The sequence below is a fragment of the Pan paniscus genome, chromosome 3 (assembly GCF_029289425.2).
Source record: "Pan paniscus chromosome 3, NHGRI_mPanPan1-v2.0_pri, whole genome shotgun sequence".
Taxonomy (NCBI): Eukaryota; Metazoa; Chordata; class Mammalia; order Primates; family Hominidae; genus Pan; species Pan paniscus.
The window spans coordinates 79,002,442-79,018,536 of record NC_073252.2 but is presented as its reverse complement, the minus strand read 5'-3'; the positions used below and the strand labels follow the sequence as shown (position 1 = coordinate 79,018,536).

General features: G+C 36.5%; 1 protein-coding gene across 5 annotated transcripts in view; it reads left to right on the top strand.

Moving 5' to 3' along the window:
• OCIAD1 (OCIA domain containing 1) overlaps nucleotides 1–13,806 on the top strand; it is a 29,927-nt gene extending 16,121 nt beyond the window's left edge. For 3 of the 5 annotated variants that reach the window (XM_008969043.6, XM_008969044.5, XM_003816006.6), the window contains exons 5-9: nucleotides 970–1,017; nucleotides 2,512–2,647; nucleotides 4,366–4,535; nucleotides 9,773–9,925; nucleotides 13,288–13,806. In XM_008969043.6, the coding sequence (XP_008967291.1) occupies nucleotides 970–1,017; nucleotides 2,512–2,647; nucleotides 4,366–4,535; nucleotides 9,773–9,925; nucleotides 13,288–13,325 (545 nt within the window). In that variant the 3' untranslated portion in view covers nucleotides 13,326–13,806. Of the gene's footprint in view, nucleotides 1–969; nucleotides 1,018–2,511; nucleotides 2,648–4,365; nucleotides 4,581–9,772; nucleotides 9,926–13,287 lie in introns of all 5 variants that reach the window. The other 2 variants (XM_063603824.1, XM_063603825.1) reach the window with 2 other exon arrangements.
• The last annotated feature ends 2,289 nt before the right edge of the window (nucleotides 13,807–16,095 follow it).

Below are 16,095 nucleotides of genomic sequence, written 5' to 3'. Positions count from 1 at the left end.
TATCAGGTTTCTTCTTTCTAATAGGTGCTTTTTGTTGACTCTTTAAGATCTTCGTCTACTCTAAGGACACAAAGATGGTCTCATGCTTTCTTCTGTAAAATTTTTTAAAAAAATCTTTCATATTTAAATTTTTAAGCCATCTGGATTATTGTTCGATGTAGGATCAAGGTACATTTTCCCCTGTTAATGGATATTAATTGACCCAGCACTATATTTGAAAGGACTATGCTGCAGTGTTGTCTTTGTCATAAATCAAGTGTGCAGGTGTGGATCTGTTTCTGGACTCTTAATTTTGGTCAGTTTACCTATTCTTGTACTTAATACCAGACTGTCTTAATTACTACAGCTTTATCATGTAGATTTTGCTATCTGGTGGTAGTCAGTTCTATAATACGATTCTCCAGTGTTGCCTTGGCCCTTTGTGTTCCACATGACTCTTAGAATAAGCTTTTCAATTTTTGTAAAACTTTGATTTTAATTTGGATTGCATTGTATTTATAGGTGAAGTTATGGAGAATTGCCATCTTTAGAATATTGGGTCTTTCAATTCTCAGTAAGTTTTATAACTTTCAGTGTAGAGATCTTTCATATCTTTCATTAGATTTGTTCCTGGGTTTTGAGCGTTTTTTTTTGGTGCTATAATTAATTCTGTCTTCTAAAAAATGTTTGTTTTTTTGTTTGTTGTTGGTATAAACAGTTTTTCATACACACACACATATATATTTGGTCTATTGACCTTACATCAAGTGATCTTTCTAAATTTACCTGTTCTAATACTTTGTAGAGTCTTTTGGATTTTCGTCATATTTCTCTTGATACTGAATTCATTTGGTTTTCCCTATTAAACAGTCTAGGGTTCTGTAGGATCATGGAAGGAGCTAATGTTGTAAGATTATATTTAAAGATAGCCTTTACTGATTTTTCTTTCTCTAACAGTGTTACTCAGAAATACTTAACTCTTTTCTTTAGGAATACTTTCAAGTCATCCCAAATATGGTTCCATCCCTAAACTTATACGTAAGTATGAACAACATTGTAGTTTTCATAGCTTTTTAAAACTTAAATAAAATTATTTTTATCAAATGTTTTATCATGTCTTACTCATATTAGTTATGTGGTTACATGCTCTGATAAATCAGTTTGTTAAAGCATTTCATTAAGTGGATTACTTGGATATTTTATTGTTAGTATAAAAAATCATCAGTTGAAATAGGCATTTTTTTGTGTCTTTATAATGTAATAGAACAATTAATTTAAAATTATTTTGTAAGGATAAAGTATTTGAAAATAAATTTTTGGTCTGTCTATGGGGAAACAAAGTTATGAAGCTATTCTGATTAATCAAAATAAAGTATATTTAAAATTAAGCTTAATTTTTAAAAGAAATCTCTAATTTGTATTTTAAAATGTAAATAAGCATAACTTATTTACACATTGCAATATAGTTAATAGAAAAAGAAGCTACATTGCCCATCAATGATAGACTGGATTAAGAAAATGTGGCACATATACACCATGGAATACTATGCAGCCATAAAAAAGGATGAGTTCATGTCCTCTGTAGGGACATGGATGAAGCTGGAAACCATTATTATCAGCAAACTATCACAAGGACAGAAAACCAAACACCGCATGTTCTCACTCATAGGTGGGAATCGAACAATGAGAACACGTGGACACAGGAAGGGGAACATCACACACCGGGGCCTGTTGTTGGGTGACAGGAGTGGGGAGGGATAGAATTAGGAGATATACCTAATGTAGACGATGAGTTAATGGGTGCAGCACACCAACATGGCACATGTATACATATGTAACAAACCTGCACATTATGCACATGTACCCTAGAACTTAAAGTATAATAAAAAATAAGTAAATAAATAAATAAATAAAAGAAAAAGAAGCTACATTGCTCTTCAAAAGAAGTACCTGAGGCTTTTCATGAGTCTTTCAGGTTAGCCTTTCTTTTCTGTTCGAAACTCATGTGATGCAGTAAGTGCCACGTTTAGGTTATGGTTCGTAATTTATTACTTGAAGGGATTTGTTGCACCTAATTTTACTTTAAAACAATCTTGTGAAAATGGCTGTGCATATGATATTCTGTTTTATAGGAAAATAATGGCCTAAATCCTTGTGATCTAGTTCTGTTTATTTAGAACTAGAAATAAATAAATGTTTTGATGCTTTTATTCCTTATCCATTCCTCTTCCCATTATACCTTTACTAAATCCTGTATATATTATAAAGTAATTAGTATACTATAATTGATTTATTTATAGCAACTTTATTTTGGCGCACTTTTTTTGGAAACTGAATTATATCCATAGACTCTGTCTATGAACTCTGATCTGATTTAATTTTGATTTCTTCTACCATTATTTCAGGAAATCTCAGTCTTTCTAAACCAAAGACTTATTTAGAATCACACTTTAAAACAAATTTTTCTTTTAGAAAATACTTCTGTCTGAAAGGCACATTCAGTTACACTTTTTGTTTGATTTTACAAATAAGTTGCTTGTATCATGGGATACTTTGCTGGAAAACTTTCTTATGTGAAAACTTGCCAAGAGAAATTCAAGAAACTTGAAAATTCCCCCCTTGGAGAAGCTTTACGATCAGGACAAGCACGACGATCTTCACCACCTGGGTAGGCCAGATTCTGATCTTTACTTAAGATTTTTAATTTTTAAGAAACAACTAGATGTTGCTATAACTCATGGCTCAAAAACATTGCTTGAAGGACCACTGGATACTTGCCATTTGCTGTAGGCTAAAAGTAATTTGCTTCAAAAATTGGAGCAAGACTTGCCACCATTTATTTATTTATGAATGAATGAATGATGGGGTCTCCCTCTGTTGCGCAGGCTGGAGTACAATGGCATGATCCTAGCTCACTGCAGCCTCAAACTCCTGGGTTCACAAGGCCCCACTGCCTCAAGCTCCCTGAGTAGCTAGGAATACAGGTGTCAGCCACTGCACCCAGCTAATTAAAAAAAAATTTTTTTTATGGAGTTGGGGGTCTCACTATGTTGCCCAGGCTGGTGTTGAACTAGTGGGCTCAATCAGTCCTGCTGCTTTGGCTTCCCAAATTGTTGAGATTACAGGTGTGAACCACTGTGCCTGGTTCTTCATTTTTGTTTTGTTTTGTTTTGAGACAGAGTTTCACTCTGGCTCCCAGGCTACGAGTACAGTGGCGTGATCTCAGCTCACTGCAACCTCTGCCTCCTGGGCTCAAGTGATCCTCCTCCCTCAGCCTCTGGAGTAGCTGAGACCACAGGCATACACCACCACGCCTAGCTAATTTTTTGTATTTTTTGAAGAGACAGGGTTTTACTGTGTTTACCAGGCTGGTCTCAAACTCCTGAGCTCAAGTGATCTGCCCCACTTGGCCTCCCAAAGTGCTGGGATTACAGGCGTGAGCCACTGCATCTGGCCTTCATTGTTGTAAATATAGAGTTGTGTCCTATTGGGAGTACATGTCTAGAATAAAGGATTTTATCTCGATTCAATTTGGCAAACACCTTTGGTTACTATAGTTTGGACTTTTCTTTTGAATTCCCAAATCTTATCAATCCCATCTCTTAACAGATTTCAGCTTTTCATTTTAATGCTTCTTAAACAGATAGGCAAGCAGTATAATCCCCATGAGAGAGAATTTGTATCTGCTTTAGCAAATTAGTGTTTATATAGATTCTTAGCTGTGATATTACCTTCTCAATTGACATGGGAAACGGGCATGGTTATTGAAATTAGACCTGATTTAAAGTGCTTTTTCTTTCCAAGAACTTTCAAACATATTAAAATTATCTTGAAAGGCTGGATATACATTTCCTATTTTTCTATACTGACAGTGACTGCTTTTAAGATGTATAAGTGGGTCAGGACTTTTTAAAAGTGTTTTGTTGGCAGAAAGAAACAGACCTCATTTTACTGATTATAAATAACTGTGTTAAAAATTATTTCGAGGCCAGACGCGGTGGCTCATGCCAGTAATCCCAGCACTTTGGGAAGCTGAGGCAGGAGGGTTGCTTGAGCCCAGTAGTTTGAGACCAGCCAGGGCAATATAGTGAGACCTCATCTCTACAAAAAACCAAGTGGTGGCGCATGCCTGTAGTCCCAGCTACTTGGGAAGCTGAGGAGTAGGAGGATTGCTTGAGCCTAGGAGGTGGAGATTGCAATAAGCCAAGACTGCGCCACTGCACTATAGCCTGGGTGACAGAGCAAGACCCTGTCTCAAAAAAATAAAAAAAATTATATGTTTATATAATTTTGGAAATAAGATATATGAAAGAAGTTATTTTAACACTTCTTTAAGATATAGGCAATGACTCATATTTCTTACTACAATATGATTTTCATTTACAGGCACTATTATCAAAAGTCAAAATATGACTCAAATGTGAGTGGTCAATCATCTTTTGTGACATCCCCAGCAGCAGACAACATAGAAATGCTTCCTCATTATGAGCCAATTCCATTCAGTTCTTCTATGAATGAATCTGCTCCCACTGGTATTACTGATCATATTGTCCAAGGTAGAAACTTCTCTTGAAATGAATTTCAACATTTTATGGTCCAACGTATGTATAAACTTTATTTGATGACCTTTTCTGCTGGATATCACCTGTGTGTTCTACCATCAATCATCAACCTAAACTCAGCATGTTTGTTCATTTGTTTCTTCATTCATTCAACTTTTCTTGAGGACCAGTAGGTGTCAAGGACTCTGCTAGACGTGGAAGAAGATGAATAACACTTGGTTCTTGTCCCTGAAAAACTTCCAGTCTGTTAGAAGATATAGAAATACAAGGATGAATTACTAGTATGTCCCAGTAATTGAAAATACTAAGGCAAGCTTAGTGGAATAGTGAAGAAGAAATGATAAATCGTGTCTCAGGAAGTAGAGCTCCAGGAAAGGTATAAAAAGGTTACATTTGATAGGCTGGGTTTTAAAGGCTTTCAGCTTCCTTGTCTGTAATACAAGAAAGAACTGTTGTCAAGTGAGAAAATCCATGTGAAAATGCTTTGTGAAGTTTGTAAATACTAGCTTTGAAGATCACACATGTAAGTGCAACAACATCAATTTTGTATTAAGGCTTGGATTTGAATCATGATTGACATTTGCTAGCTATATGACCTTGTAATACTACTACTACATTATAATAATGTAGTAATATTATTATAACTACTTTATGATCCTTTCAGTTTCTTGATCAGTTGAATGGAGATGATAATACCTCTCTTAATGAACTGTTGGAATTAGAGGAAATAATCAGAGGCAATGTCTGGCAAATAATAGACTCAAAAAACAGTTTCTTTCCTTCAGTCTAGTCGGCAGTAAAAGATGAGGAATTAGAAACGGGAAATACAGGTCTGTAATTCTTTATCTAAAATCCTGAAATTCAAAAAGGTTTAAGCCAAGTTTTTTTTTGTTTGTTTTTTTTGTTTTTTTTTTTTGAGATGGAGTCTTGCTCTGTCGCCCAGTCTGGACTGTAGTGGTGCGATCTCGGCTCACTGCAACCTCCGCCCCCCGGCTTCACGCCATTCTGCCTCAGCCTCCTGAGTAGCTGGGACTGCAGGTGCCCGCCACCACGCTCGGCTAATTTTTTGTATTTTTAGTAGAGATGGGGTTTCACTGTGTTGGCCAGGATGGTCTTGATCTCCTGACCTCGTGATCCGCCTGCCTCGGCCTCCCAAAGTGCTGGGATTACAGGTGTGAGCCACTGCCCCCGGCCTGTTTTTGCTTTTTAATAATTAAACTGGTAATAAAATCTGACCTGAATTCATTTAGCAGAATACCCTGACCTAAATTCACATAAGTTATATAAACGTAGACTTTATTTACTTTGCCAGATAAGATTTTTCCTTTATTTCATTATAGAAATATTAATGTGTTTGCTTACTCATTCCTGTCCTAAACCTCTGAATGGATGGATATTAAGTAATATAAGGGGTATTTACTGTAGTATTTTTCTAAAACCTCAGAAACTCTGAATAGTGAAACATACCTGACCCCAAGGTTTGGATAAGGGATTATGGACCTTTGTAGAGTATACTCTTTAAATTTTAAAAGATTAGAGGGAAAGAAGTTAAAGGGAGGGGAGGGTATACAGTGGAAAGGGAGAAGTTGATTATAGGTCAGAGAAGGTTCTAGAGAATGCAGAAGGGGGTTCTAGGTAGGTCAGAGTAGCCGCTAGCCATATGTGGCTATTTAAATTAATTAAAATTAAATGAAATTTAAAATTCAATTTCTCAATTGCTTTGGTAGCATTTCACTTGCTCAATAGTCACATGTGCTAGTGGCTACCGTGTTAGTGCCAATATAGAACATTTTCATCATTGCAGAAAGTTATGTTGGACAGCACTACTTAAGAGCAAAAGTCGGGGCAAAGGGGTGAGTATTAGCCTTGTATAAAGGAAGAGACAGGAAAGAATGGAAGTTCAGATGATTAAAGAATTTGGATGAAAGTTATTGAGAGCTTCTTAATCCTCAACTCTGATTTTTTAATTTTTTTCTTTAATGGTTGGAAGCAAAGGCATCAAATTAGTCAGAAAAGGAAGGAAGGGAATGGGCAGATTAGGAGAGAATGGCTAAAGTCACTATCTTATCTCCAAAGGCAGCTGTCCTTGTTCCTCACTATGTCTCATTTAACCAGTCTGAAGTTCAAATCCATTCTTCTTGTACAGTAGTCCCCCCTTATCCATGGGGGATAAGTTCGAAGACCCCTGTGGATGCCTGAAACCTCAGATATTACCAAATCCTTTATGTTCTATGTTTTTTTGATCTAGATGGCTACTAAGTTACTAACAGGCATGTAGTGTAGACAGTGTGGATATGCTGGACAAAGGGATGATTCAAGTCCTGGATGGACCAGAGCAGAACCTCACAAGATTTTATCACACTACTCAGAACAGGGTGTACTTTAAAACTTATTAATTGTTTATTTCTGGAATGTTCCATGTAATATTTTCAGACCATGGTTGACTGCAGGTAACTGAAACCCTGGAAAGCGAAACCACAGATAAGGGGGCACTACTGTATTCTAGACATGCACTAACTCTTTCCTTGTGATGACTTGCATCCTCCCCACCATTTGCATTAGGAAATTCTGTTATATAGTTTTTTTCCATACAAAAGCCAACAACAAAAAGCCCTTTGGTGTCTACCCACAAGACTACTTAGCAAGGCCATGTCTTAATATTATTTTATGCCTTCCACAGCAGCCATCCATCCATCCACTGCTCTGCCTTCTGACCCCCTTCTCTAAATCAAAGTGGCTACTTTTTTACTGCTCTCCACATGGGCCAGCAGTGGCCTGCTTTTGCTTTGCCCCAGATGCTATCCTCCCCTACCAGGGCATCTTATTCTTTGGTTTAAGTCCTACTTTAGTTCTGCTCTCTTTTACCAGGAATTCAGAGAGTTATTAATCTTTTAAAATAGCAAGCACTCCTTCAGAGCTGTTAGGAGACTTAGAGTTTATTACAGTTAGATTTAAATCAGTGCCACTTTACATTTTTTTATTCCTTCCAGTTCTTTATAACCTTCTCAAAATAGTAAATCATGTTCTCTCCATAATGTGGGAAATTCTCCCCAGTCTTCTTCTGTCTGATGTATATATTCATTATTTGTTCCAGAATTTTATAATGTAAAATATTTTTTATAAGAAAAAGTATTAGACCTGGAAGGAACTTCAGAGATCATCTACTCAAACTACCATATTTCGCAATTGAGAAAACCAGGATTCAAAGAAGCTTAGTGATTTGCCCAAGGACATTTCCTAATTGTCAGCAGAGTGGGGTTAAGAACCCAAGGTTCCTGAAGTACACACGATTTCCTTCAGAATTTTTAATATAACATATATGGTGAAGGGAAATGAGTTGAGTAATTACTTATTACTAATGAAATGCAAAGTGTTTTAATCCCAATATAAGGTTATAATATTTTTCTTTACATTCTTTTTTTAGTAAGAAAAATGTAGTTTTGAACCATCATATAATACTAGAACTAATTAGGAGAAATTTAAATCCTCTTTGCTTTATATCAGTATAGTATATATTTATTTAGCAGAATAAATGTTTATGGTTGAAAATGGCTGGGTGCAGTGGCTCATGCCTGTAATCCCAGCACTTTGGGAGGCCGAGGCGGGTGGATCACCTGAGGTCAGAGTTCAAGACCAGCCTGACCAATATGGCGAAACCCTGTCTCTACTAAAAATGCAAAATTAGCTGGGCATAGTGGCACATGCCTATAATCCCAGCTACTCGGGAGGCTCAGGCAGGACAATCACTGGAACCTGGCAGGGGGAGGTTTCAGTGAGTCGAGATTGTGCCCCTGTGCTCCAGCCTGGGTAACAGAGTGAGACTCTGTCTCAAAAAAAAAAAAAAAAGTTTATGGTTGAAAACATTATTTAATCTATAGTTATGTTGCTTAGAAAATTCTGATTATTCACTGGGATCTTACCTTTGAGTTCTAAATAAGTATCACAAAAATTATTTTTTAAAAAGTTAATATTAAAATTATATGCCCAATTTGTATGTCTTATTGAAAACATCTTTGAAAAATAGTACTTTTGGTGTGGTATGTGGTAGGTAAGACTTTGTAAGTTAAGTAGTTGTTCACTGAATGTTAGCATCTTTTTTTTTTAATGTTCATATGGCCTTTCTTGCTGTTTATAAATTTTATAAACTATGTTCACTATTTGATCCTGTCAACCAATATTAGGAGTAACCACTGCATTATATTTACATTTGACTCTATGATAATATGTAATATTCACATTTTGACTCTCTTTGGGAGAAATAAAGAATAAATGTTAGTTCCCAGGCCAAAATAACAGTTGATACTTTCTTCTGCATCAACATTGCGTCTGTTAGACTGGAATGAAAACAACACATATTCTGATTAAAGGCTATGTTTTATACTTTTCAAGTAATTATTTTCAACTTTTTTTCCTTTTTTTTTGAGACAGAGTTTTGCTCTTGTTGCCCAGGCTGGAGTGCAATGGCGTGATCTCAGCTCACTGCAACCTCTGCCTCCCGGGTTCAAGCGATTCTGCCTCAGCCTCCTTAGTAGTTAGGATTACAGGTGTGTGCCACCACACCCAACTAATTTTGTGTTTTTAGTAGAGATGAGGTTTCTTGTTGGCCAGGCTGGTCTTGAACTCCTGACCTCAGGTGATCCGCCCGCCTCGGCCTTCCAAAGTGCTGGGATTATAGGCGTGAGCCATTGTGCCTGGCCTATTTTCAGTATTTTTGTTTAAATTTTGTAAAAAGGTAAAATAAATGATTTTTGAAAATAGCTGGAGTTGTTTTCATAGAGTCTGTGGTTATAGGACTATTTAACTATATATTGAGTAAAATCTATGCTATGTCAAGTTTTATTCAGTTGTCCCTAGTAGAATATATGTCTCTTTTAATTCTGTATACAGTATGAGTAACTCCAGTTTAAAACACTGGTATTTTAATGAGTTTAAATTGTACTGTTATATATTATGATACATATTTTTCTTCTGGCTGTGGTTTAGTTTTTAAAATTTTTGATGTCCATTTTAATTTTTAGAAATAAAAGCTTAAAAATATAGGTGGAAGTAGATTTCAGTTTGATAATTATCTTCGTGAAAGTATAGTACCTGTGAAATGGTGGTAATAATTTGATTCTTTATTCTATTTTGATTGTAGCTCCTTACAAATGTAAGGAGCATTTGTAAAATTTAGTTGCTTTAGAGTTATACAAATCCTTTTATTACCATTTATTAACTGTTTGTTGTTTTAGGACCTGATCCCAACCTTGAAGAAAGTCCTAAAAGAAAAAATATTACATATGAGGAATTAAGGAATAAGAACAGAGAGTCATATGAAGTATCTTTAACACAAAAGACTGACCCCTCAGTCAGGCCTATGCATGAAAGAGTGCCAAAAAAAGAAGGTATGGTAGTTTAGTCTGAATCACTTTACTGTTGAGGATTGGAAACTAAAACATTACTTTAAAACAATACTATAAAAAATTAATATGTGATTTAACTCTTCAAGCAATTAACCAAAGTAAAATATTTTTAAAATAGTACTTTACAGTTATCAGTTCTTTTTTTTTTGAGACGGAGTCTTGCTCCGTCGCCAGGCTGGAGTGCAGTGGCACGATCTTGGCTCACTGCAGCCTCTGCCTCCTGGATTTAAGCAATCCTCCTGCCTCAGCCTCCCAAATAGCTAGGACTACAGGCCCCCACGCCCAGCTAATTTTTTGTATTTTTAGTAGAGATGGGGTTTCATCATGTTGGCCAGGATGGTCTCGATCTTTTGACCTCGTGATCCGCCTGCCTCAGTCTCCGAGAGTGCTAGGATTACAGGCTTGAGCCACCGTGTCCGGCCAGTTTTCCACTTTTAAGGTGTTCCAAAGGCCATTTTGTGTTAGAAGATAATGAAGTCAAGGCCAGGTGTGGTGTCTCATGCCTGAAATCCCAGCACTTTGGGAGACCAAGGTGGGTGTATCACTTGAGGCCAGGAATTGGAGACCAGCATGGCCAACATGGCGATACCTTGTCTCTACTAAAAATACAAAAATCAGCTGGGCATGGTGGTGCATGCCTGTAATCCTAGCTACTTGGGAGGCTGAGGCAGGAGAACTGCATGAACCCAGGAGGCAGAGGTTGCAGTGAACCGACATTACGCCACTGCACTCCAGCCTGGATGACGGAGCGAGGCTCTGCTCCCCGCCCCACCCCCCCCCGCCAAAAAAAGGAAGAAAATAGTGAAGTCCAAATAGTAAGTCTTAAGACAGCAAGATTAGTTTAACACAGGGTAGAGATATACTCATTTGACTGTTTCTCTTTTACAACAAATCTCCTTGGAGATCTGATAGTCTTATTTTCCTAATGATACATCTATCGCATAAGTTGCTGTAGTGACCTGAGGTTGGCGTTGCGCTGTAATACCACTTGTGGCCTAACCACAGAATGATTGAGTAATGAGATTGATTTTCTTGTACATTTGGGTTTTTCTCGTGTTTTTTTGTTCTGTTTGTTTGTTTGTTTTTTCTTTTTGAGATGGTTTTATTCTGTCACCCAGGCTGGAGTGCAGTGGTGTAATCATGGCTTACTGCAGTCTTGACCTCCTGGGTTCAAGCAGTCCTCCTACCTCAGCTTCCTGAGTAGCTGGGACTACAGTTGTATGCCACCATCCCTGGCTGTTAAAAATTTTTTTTGGTGCAGTGGGTTTTTCCCTATGTTGCCAAGGCTGGTCTCAAACTCCTGGGCTCAACCAGTCCTTTCACCTTGGCCTCCCAGAATGCTGGGATTATAGGTGGGAGCCACTGTGCCTGACCTTTCTTGTACATTTGTGAATTTGAAAGAGTTATATGCCAGCTTCTAAGGCATTTCTTAAAGATGAATTTTTAAATCCTGATTTCTTTTAAGTCTTTTTGGAATAGCTATACATTAGCCAAAGTAAATTTTTTGATACAAGTTTACCTCTAAAGGAAGAGGGCATTCGAATAGGGTTTTATAGCTATTTCAGTATAGGGTTTTATGATTTTCTCTTAAGGAATTTCAGAGTATGTGTCATTGTTTCAAGATTTTCTATTTACTACTTTAAAAATGGAAATAATAGGTCTTTGGTACCTTCTTGAAGGTCATATGCCACAAAGAATGCAAAAATACATGAAAGTCCTTAGTATTTGTTGTTATGGTCATTTTTTAGAGCTAATTTTATTTTTAATCATTAGCGGTTGCTTCGTTTGGAGTTCTGTTTTTATAACAATGATAGATAATATCTGCATCATATTATTGATGTAAAAAAATCTACCTTTGAAATAAATTAGGGATGTACCATACTTTTGAATGTTTGTCATCAAACAACATTTAGCATAAACTGCATCTAGTGGCCATTGCTCTGTAATATGTAAAGACTTGTTGGTACTTTGTCCTGCTAATTAATTTGAGGATTTAGATTGTAAGCTCTGTGAGGGCAGAAAGTAATATTTTTCTCATTTTTGTAATCTTTTCTATTATTGTCTGCATAGCATAGTACTTTACACTGTATCAGAAATTGAGTATTTTGGTTTAGGCTTCTATGGTAATAGAGGTTAAGAAAGGAAATTTGGTAGACCTTTAACATTTGCTGGATTTTGACATTTTTGATTTTTGACTGAAGTCTTCAAGTTCTGTTACATGACACAAGAATGTGAAATGATTTTTTCTTTTTTTGGGAAAAGCTGGTTTTTTGTGTGCTTTATATAATTTAAAGAAAAGACTTGTTATGAAATAGTTTCAGTGATTTTCTGAAATATTGTTGAAATTAGTACAGGGTAGATTCACATGGTCAGAAAGTGTCACTTAAAGTTTTCACCTTTAGCTTATGTGGTTGATATTTATCTAATTAGAAATTAAGACCCAGAAATTTAAAAAATTCAAGCACGTATTCCATTAGCTGCCAGAGCAATGTCACCACACATCCTGTAGCTTCTAGAAAACCATGTAACATATACTCATGAGGCAATGAGAGCAAGGGGAAAAGGCAAAATGTGAAGCATAAGGATATATAATGTCTTAGTATAATAATGAAATAATTTTGACTTCATGTATTCCCTGAAGAGTCCACACTGTGATAACTGCTGCTTTATATTGTTATGATTACTCACAGACAGAGGCTATGTGGAAGAGAAGCAAAAAAGTAAAGGAGTAGAATAGACAGCAGAGCATGTTTTAAAATGTAAAATATAGAGTACCTGTAAAATGTAGTAGTATTTTCTTCTTATAGTAGTATTTACAGCCCTGAGAGAGAAGATTGAATTAATTACAACTTGAACACTTGACCATTTCTACTGCTGTATTTTTTGTGAAAAACGAAAATTCAAATGTTTGTTTTATTATTTCCCACTAATTTTTTTTTTTTTTTGTATATGGCTTAATATGTGCCACACTTAGGTAGTATGGTAAAGATGTAAAGGTACCTAGGCTTTGGATCTAAACAGACCTGTACTCAAATCTCAGTTCTTGTTAGGGCTTGTACCTTGGGCAAGTTACTAATCTTTTTTCTCACCATTAAAATGAGAATTGTGTTTAGAAGTTTGTTATGAGGACTAACTATTTATGTAAAATTCTAGATACAATGCATTTGTCCAACCCCAAGTTCACAAAAGTCTGGTCATCCCCTTTTTGTAATTATAATTTGACTCTCATATGCTTTTATTCAAATGAGAGAGAAACATAACTTTTCATCATAGCAACAAACTTAAAATAATGTATTTTACTTATTATTGCTTGGAATCCTCAATTATTTATGCTTTTTTCCTAGTCAAAGTAAACAAGTATGGAGATACTTGGGATGAGTGAAAAATTACATCATTGGACATGAAGGAGTTTCAACATCCAGCTTCATCTAGGTGGTCATGATTACCTGCATGCTTTGAGCTCAGCAGCAGTCTTCATAAACACATTTAAAACAAGATCCTGGGTTTTTGTGGTTTGACTTCTATGGTGTTTTAAAAAAATACAGATTTTTAGTGTTAATATTGTGTAAATGTACTCACCTTGGGTATTCATTTGAATGATGGTATTATACCATGATTGTATACAGTTTGTGAAATTGTTGCAAGGGCAAAGATAACTCTTAAAAAACTGTCGAGATTACAATGCTCTAGAATCAGCATATAAGAAAATAAATGATATCTGCATGTTGAATTGGGGTGGATGGGGGGAGCAAGCATAATTTTTAAGTGTGAAGCTTTGCATCAAGAAATTATTAAAAAGCTTTTTTTCTCCAGTATTTTCTGTATTAATGTTTATGGCAAATAAAATGTAAAGGAACATGCAACAGCCCTCATCTTCCTTGATTTTATGGTTTTATTGTTTGTAATTTATTGATTTATTTTTAAGCTAGTTATAATCATGTAGGTATAGGAAATAAAGTCATCTATAATATTTAATAATATATGGCTGGAGGCAGTGGGCAGTGGTTCATGCCTGTAATCCCAGCACTTTGGGAGGCCGAAGTGGGAGGATTGCATGAATCCAGGAGTTTGAGACCAGCCTGGGCAACAAAGCGAGACCCTGTCTTTATACAAAAGTAAAAATTAGCTGGCGATGGTGTCGTGTGCCTGTAGTCCTAGTTACTTAAGAGGCTGAGTTGGGAGGATCAGTTGAACCCAGTGGTTCTGGGTTGCAGTGAGCTGTGGTCACACCACTGAACTCCAGCCTGTGCGACTGAGTGAGACCCTGTGTCTAAAAAAATAAAATATAATGAATGTGATTTATGTAGATAAATTGATAATATAGTAAATAGGTAAATGCCTTAAAAAGCAAGTGGTCATTTTTAAAGAATTTGTAAATTCTAAAACAATAAAAATTTGGTATACATCACAGAGACTGAGATTATGTTAAAAAGAAAAAAAATTGGTATACAGTGACCCTTCGTATCTGTGGGTTCCGTATCTGCAGATTCAATCAACTGCAGATTGAAAATATTTGAGGGAGAGAAATGGATGGTTGTCTGTACGGAACTCTTGTTATTCCCAAACAATACATTGTAATAACTATTTACATAGCATTTACATTAGGCATTACAAGTAATCTATAAATGACTTAAAGTATATAGGAGGATGTGCATTGGTTATATGTAAATACTACACCATTTTATAGTGGACATTAGGAACCTGGACCAATAGACCCCCACCTAGTCACATTTTAGAAAGAACACATGGGATGGGAGATACCGCAGCCATCTTTCAGTCTATCATTTGGCAGCTGTAATTCACATCCCTTTCCTGAGGACCTCCGTTTCCTATGCCATTACAACAGCTCAAAGTCTAGGAGCTGATCATCTAATCAGGATAAGGTATGGATGAGGCTCCTTGGGTAAAGCTTCATGAATAAAAGCATCATGAATACCATTTCTCTCAGTCTGAAGGCCTGAACTTAAGAACTTATCTGCTTTGTTCACCTGTTAGGCATAACATCACTACTCTGGAGATTCCCATTCAAAAAGAGAAAAGGAAAGGCTTGGCAATTCTGAAGTCTAGCCAGCCTAATGTGGCCGTTCTTTGGGGCCTAGGTATGTTCCCTGGGGGTTGTTCTCTGGTGCTTTTGACCCTGCCCTCTGATTTTTCCTTTTCTATTGAGGCACTTGTGTTTGCAGCTGAGTAGTTTTTTTTGCTTGTTTTTTAAAGCCTACTCCCTCACAGAATTTGGGGGTCCAAAGGCCTATTTTTACTACTACCCCTGTCCAAGCTGACATATTTTTTCATATTTTTTTCCTGTGTATTTCTCATGTATCAATTTATAATCCATTCTATTACACAAGAGCCACTCATAAAGTCTATTGGAAATAGTCCTTTTTCTATGTTGGGCTCACTGTGAGGCTGATGAACAACATACTTCAGATTCTAAGCCTTGGACAGGGTCTAAAAGGCATGCTGGTAAGACACGTAGGCAATTTACATGTCTGAAATGTCTTAAGATGCACTCATCTTCCTGAGGTCTTGAGCAAAGTATCTTATTGCCCCACTTTGGATTTGGTCTTTGAGAGCCATTGAAAGGGCTATTCTGAGCCTTAATATGTCTTCCAAATTCCATTTGGGAGTGGAATAATTTGTTCTTTATACCTCTTATTTTATTTTGGATGGGTAGAAAAAGCCAAATGGCCCCAGACTCAACACTGCCAGGAAATCTTAGCTAGATCATTAGGCACATTTTCTATTTTTGGTGATACCACAGGTAACAGTTTTGCTAAACTTACTGCTTAAAAAGGGGCTCTTCTAGCTTCCAATAACATTTTCCTCCCTCTGACATCCTCCTTGGAAGCCCTTTGGGCTTCTGCTAATGCCCTCCTCGAGGCCCTTTAGGATTTAACTAGCAATCTCTTCATGATCCTGGCAGCATCCATCTGCTACTTGGTCCCAAAGTGAATGCCATATGTCTTAGGTTCTTGTTGTGGCAGGACCTCACTTCCAGGTACAAAATTTCTATTTTAAAATTATTATTTTGGGGGGTACACAGGAATATATATGGGTTACATGAAATATTTTGATACAGGCATGCAATGTGTAATCACATCAGGATGAATGGGATATTCATCCCCTCAAGCATTTATCCTTTGTGTAACAAA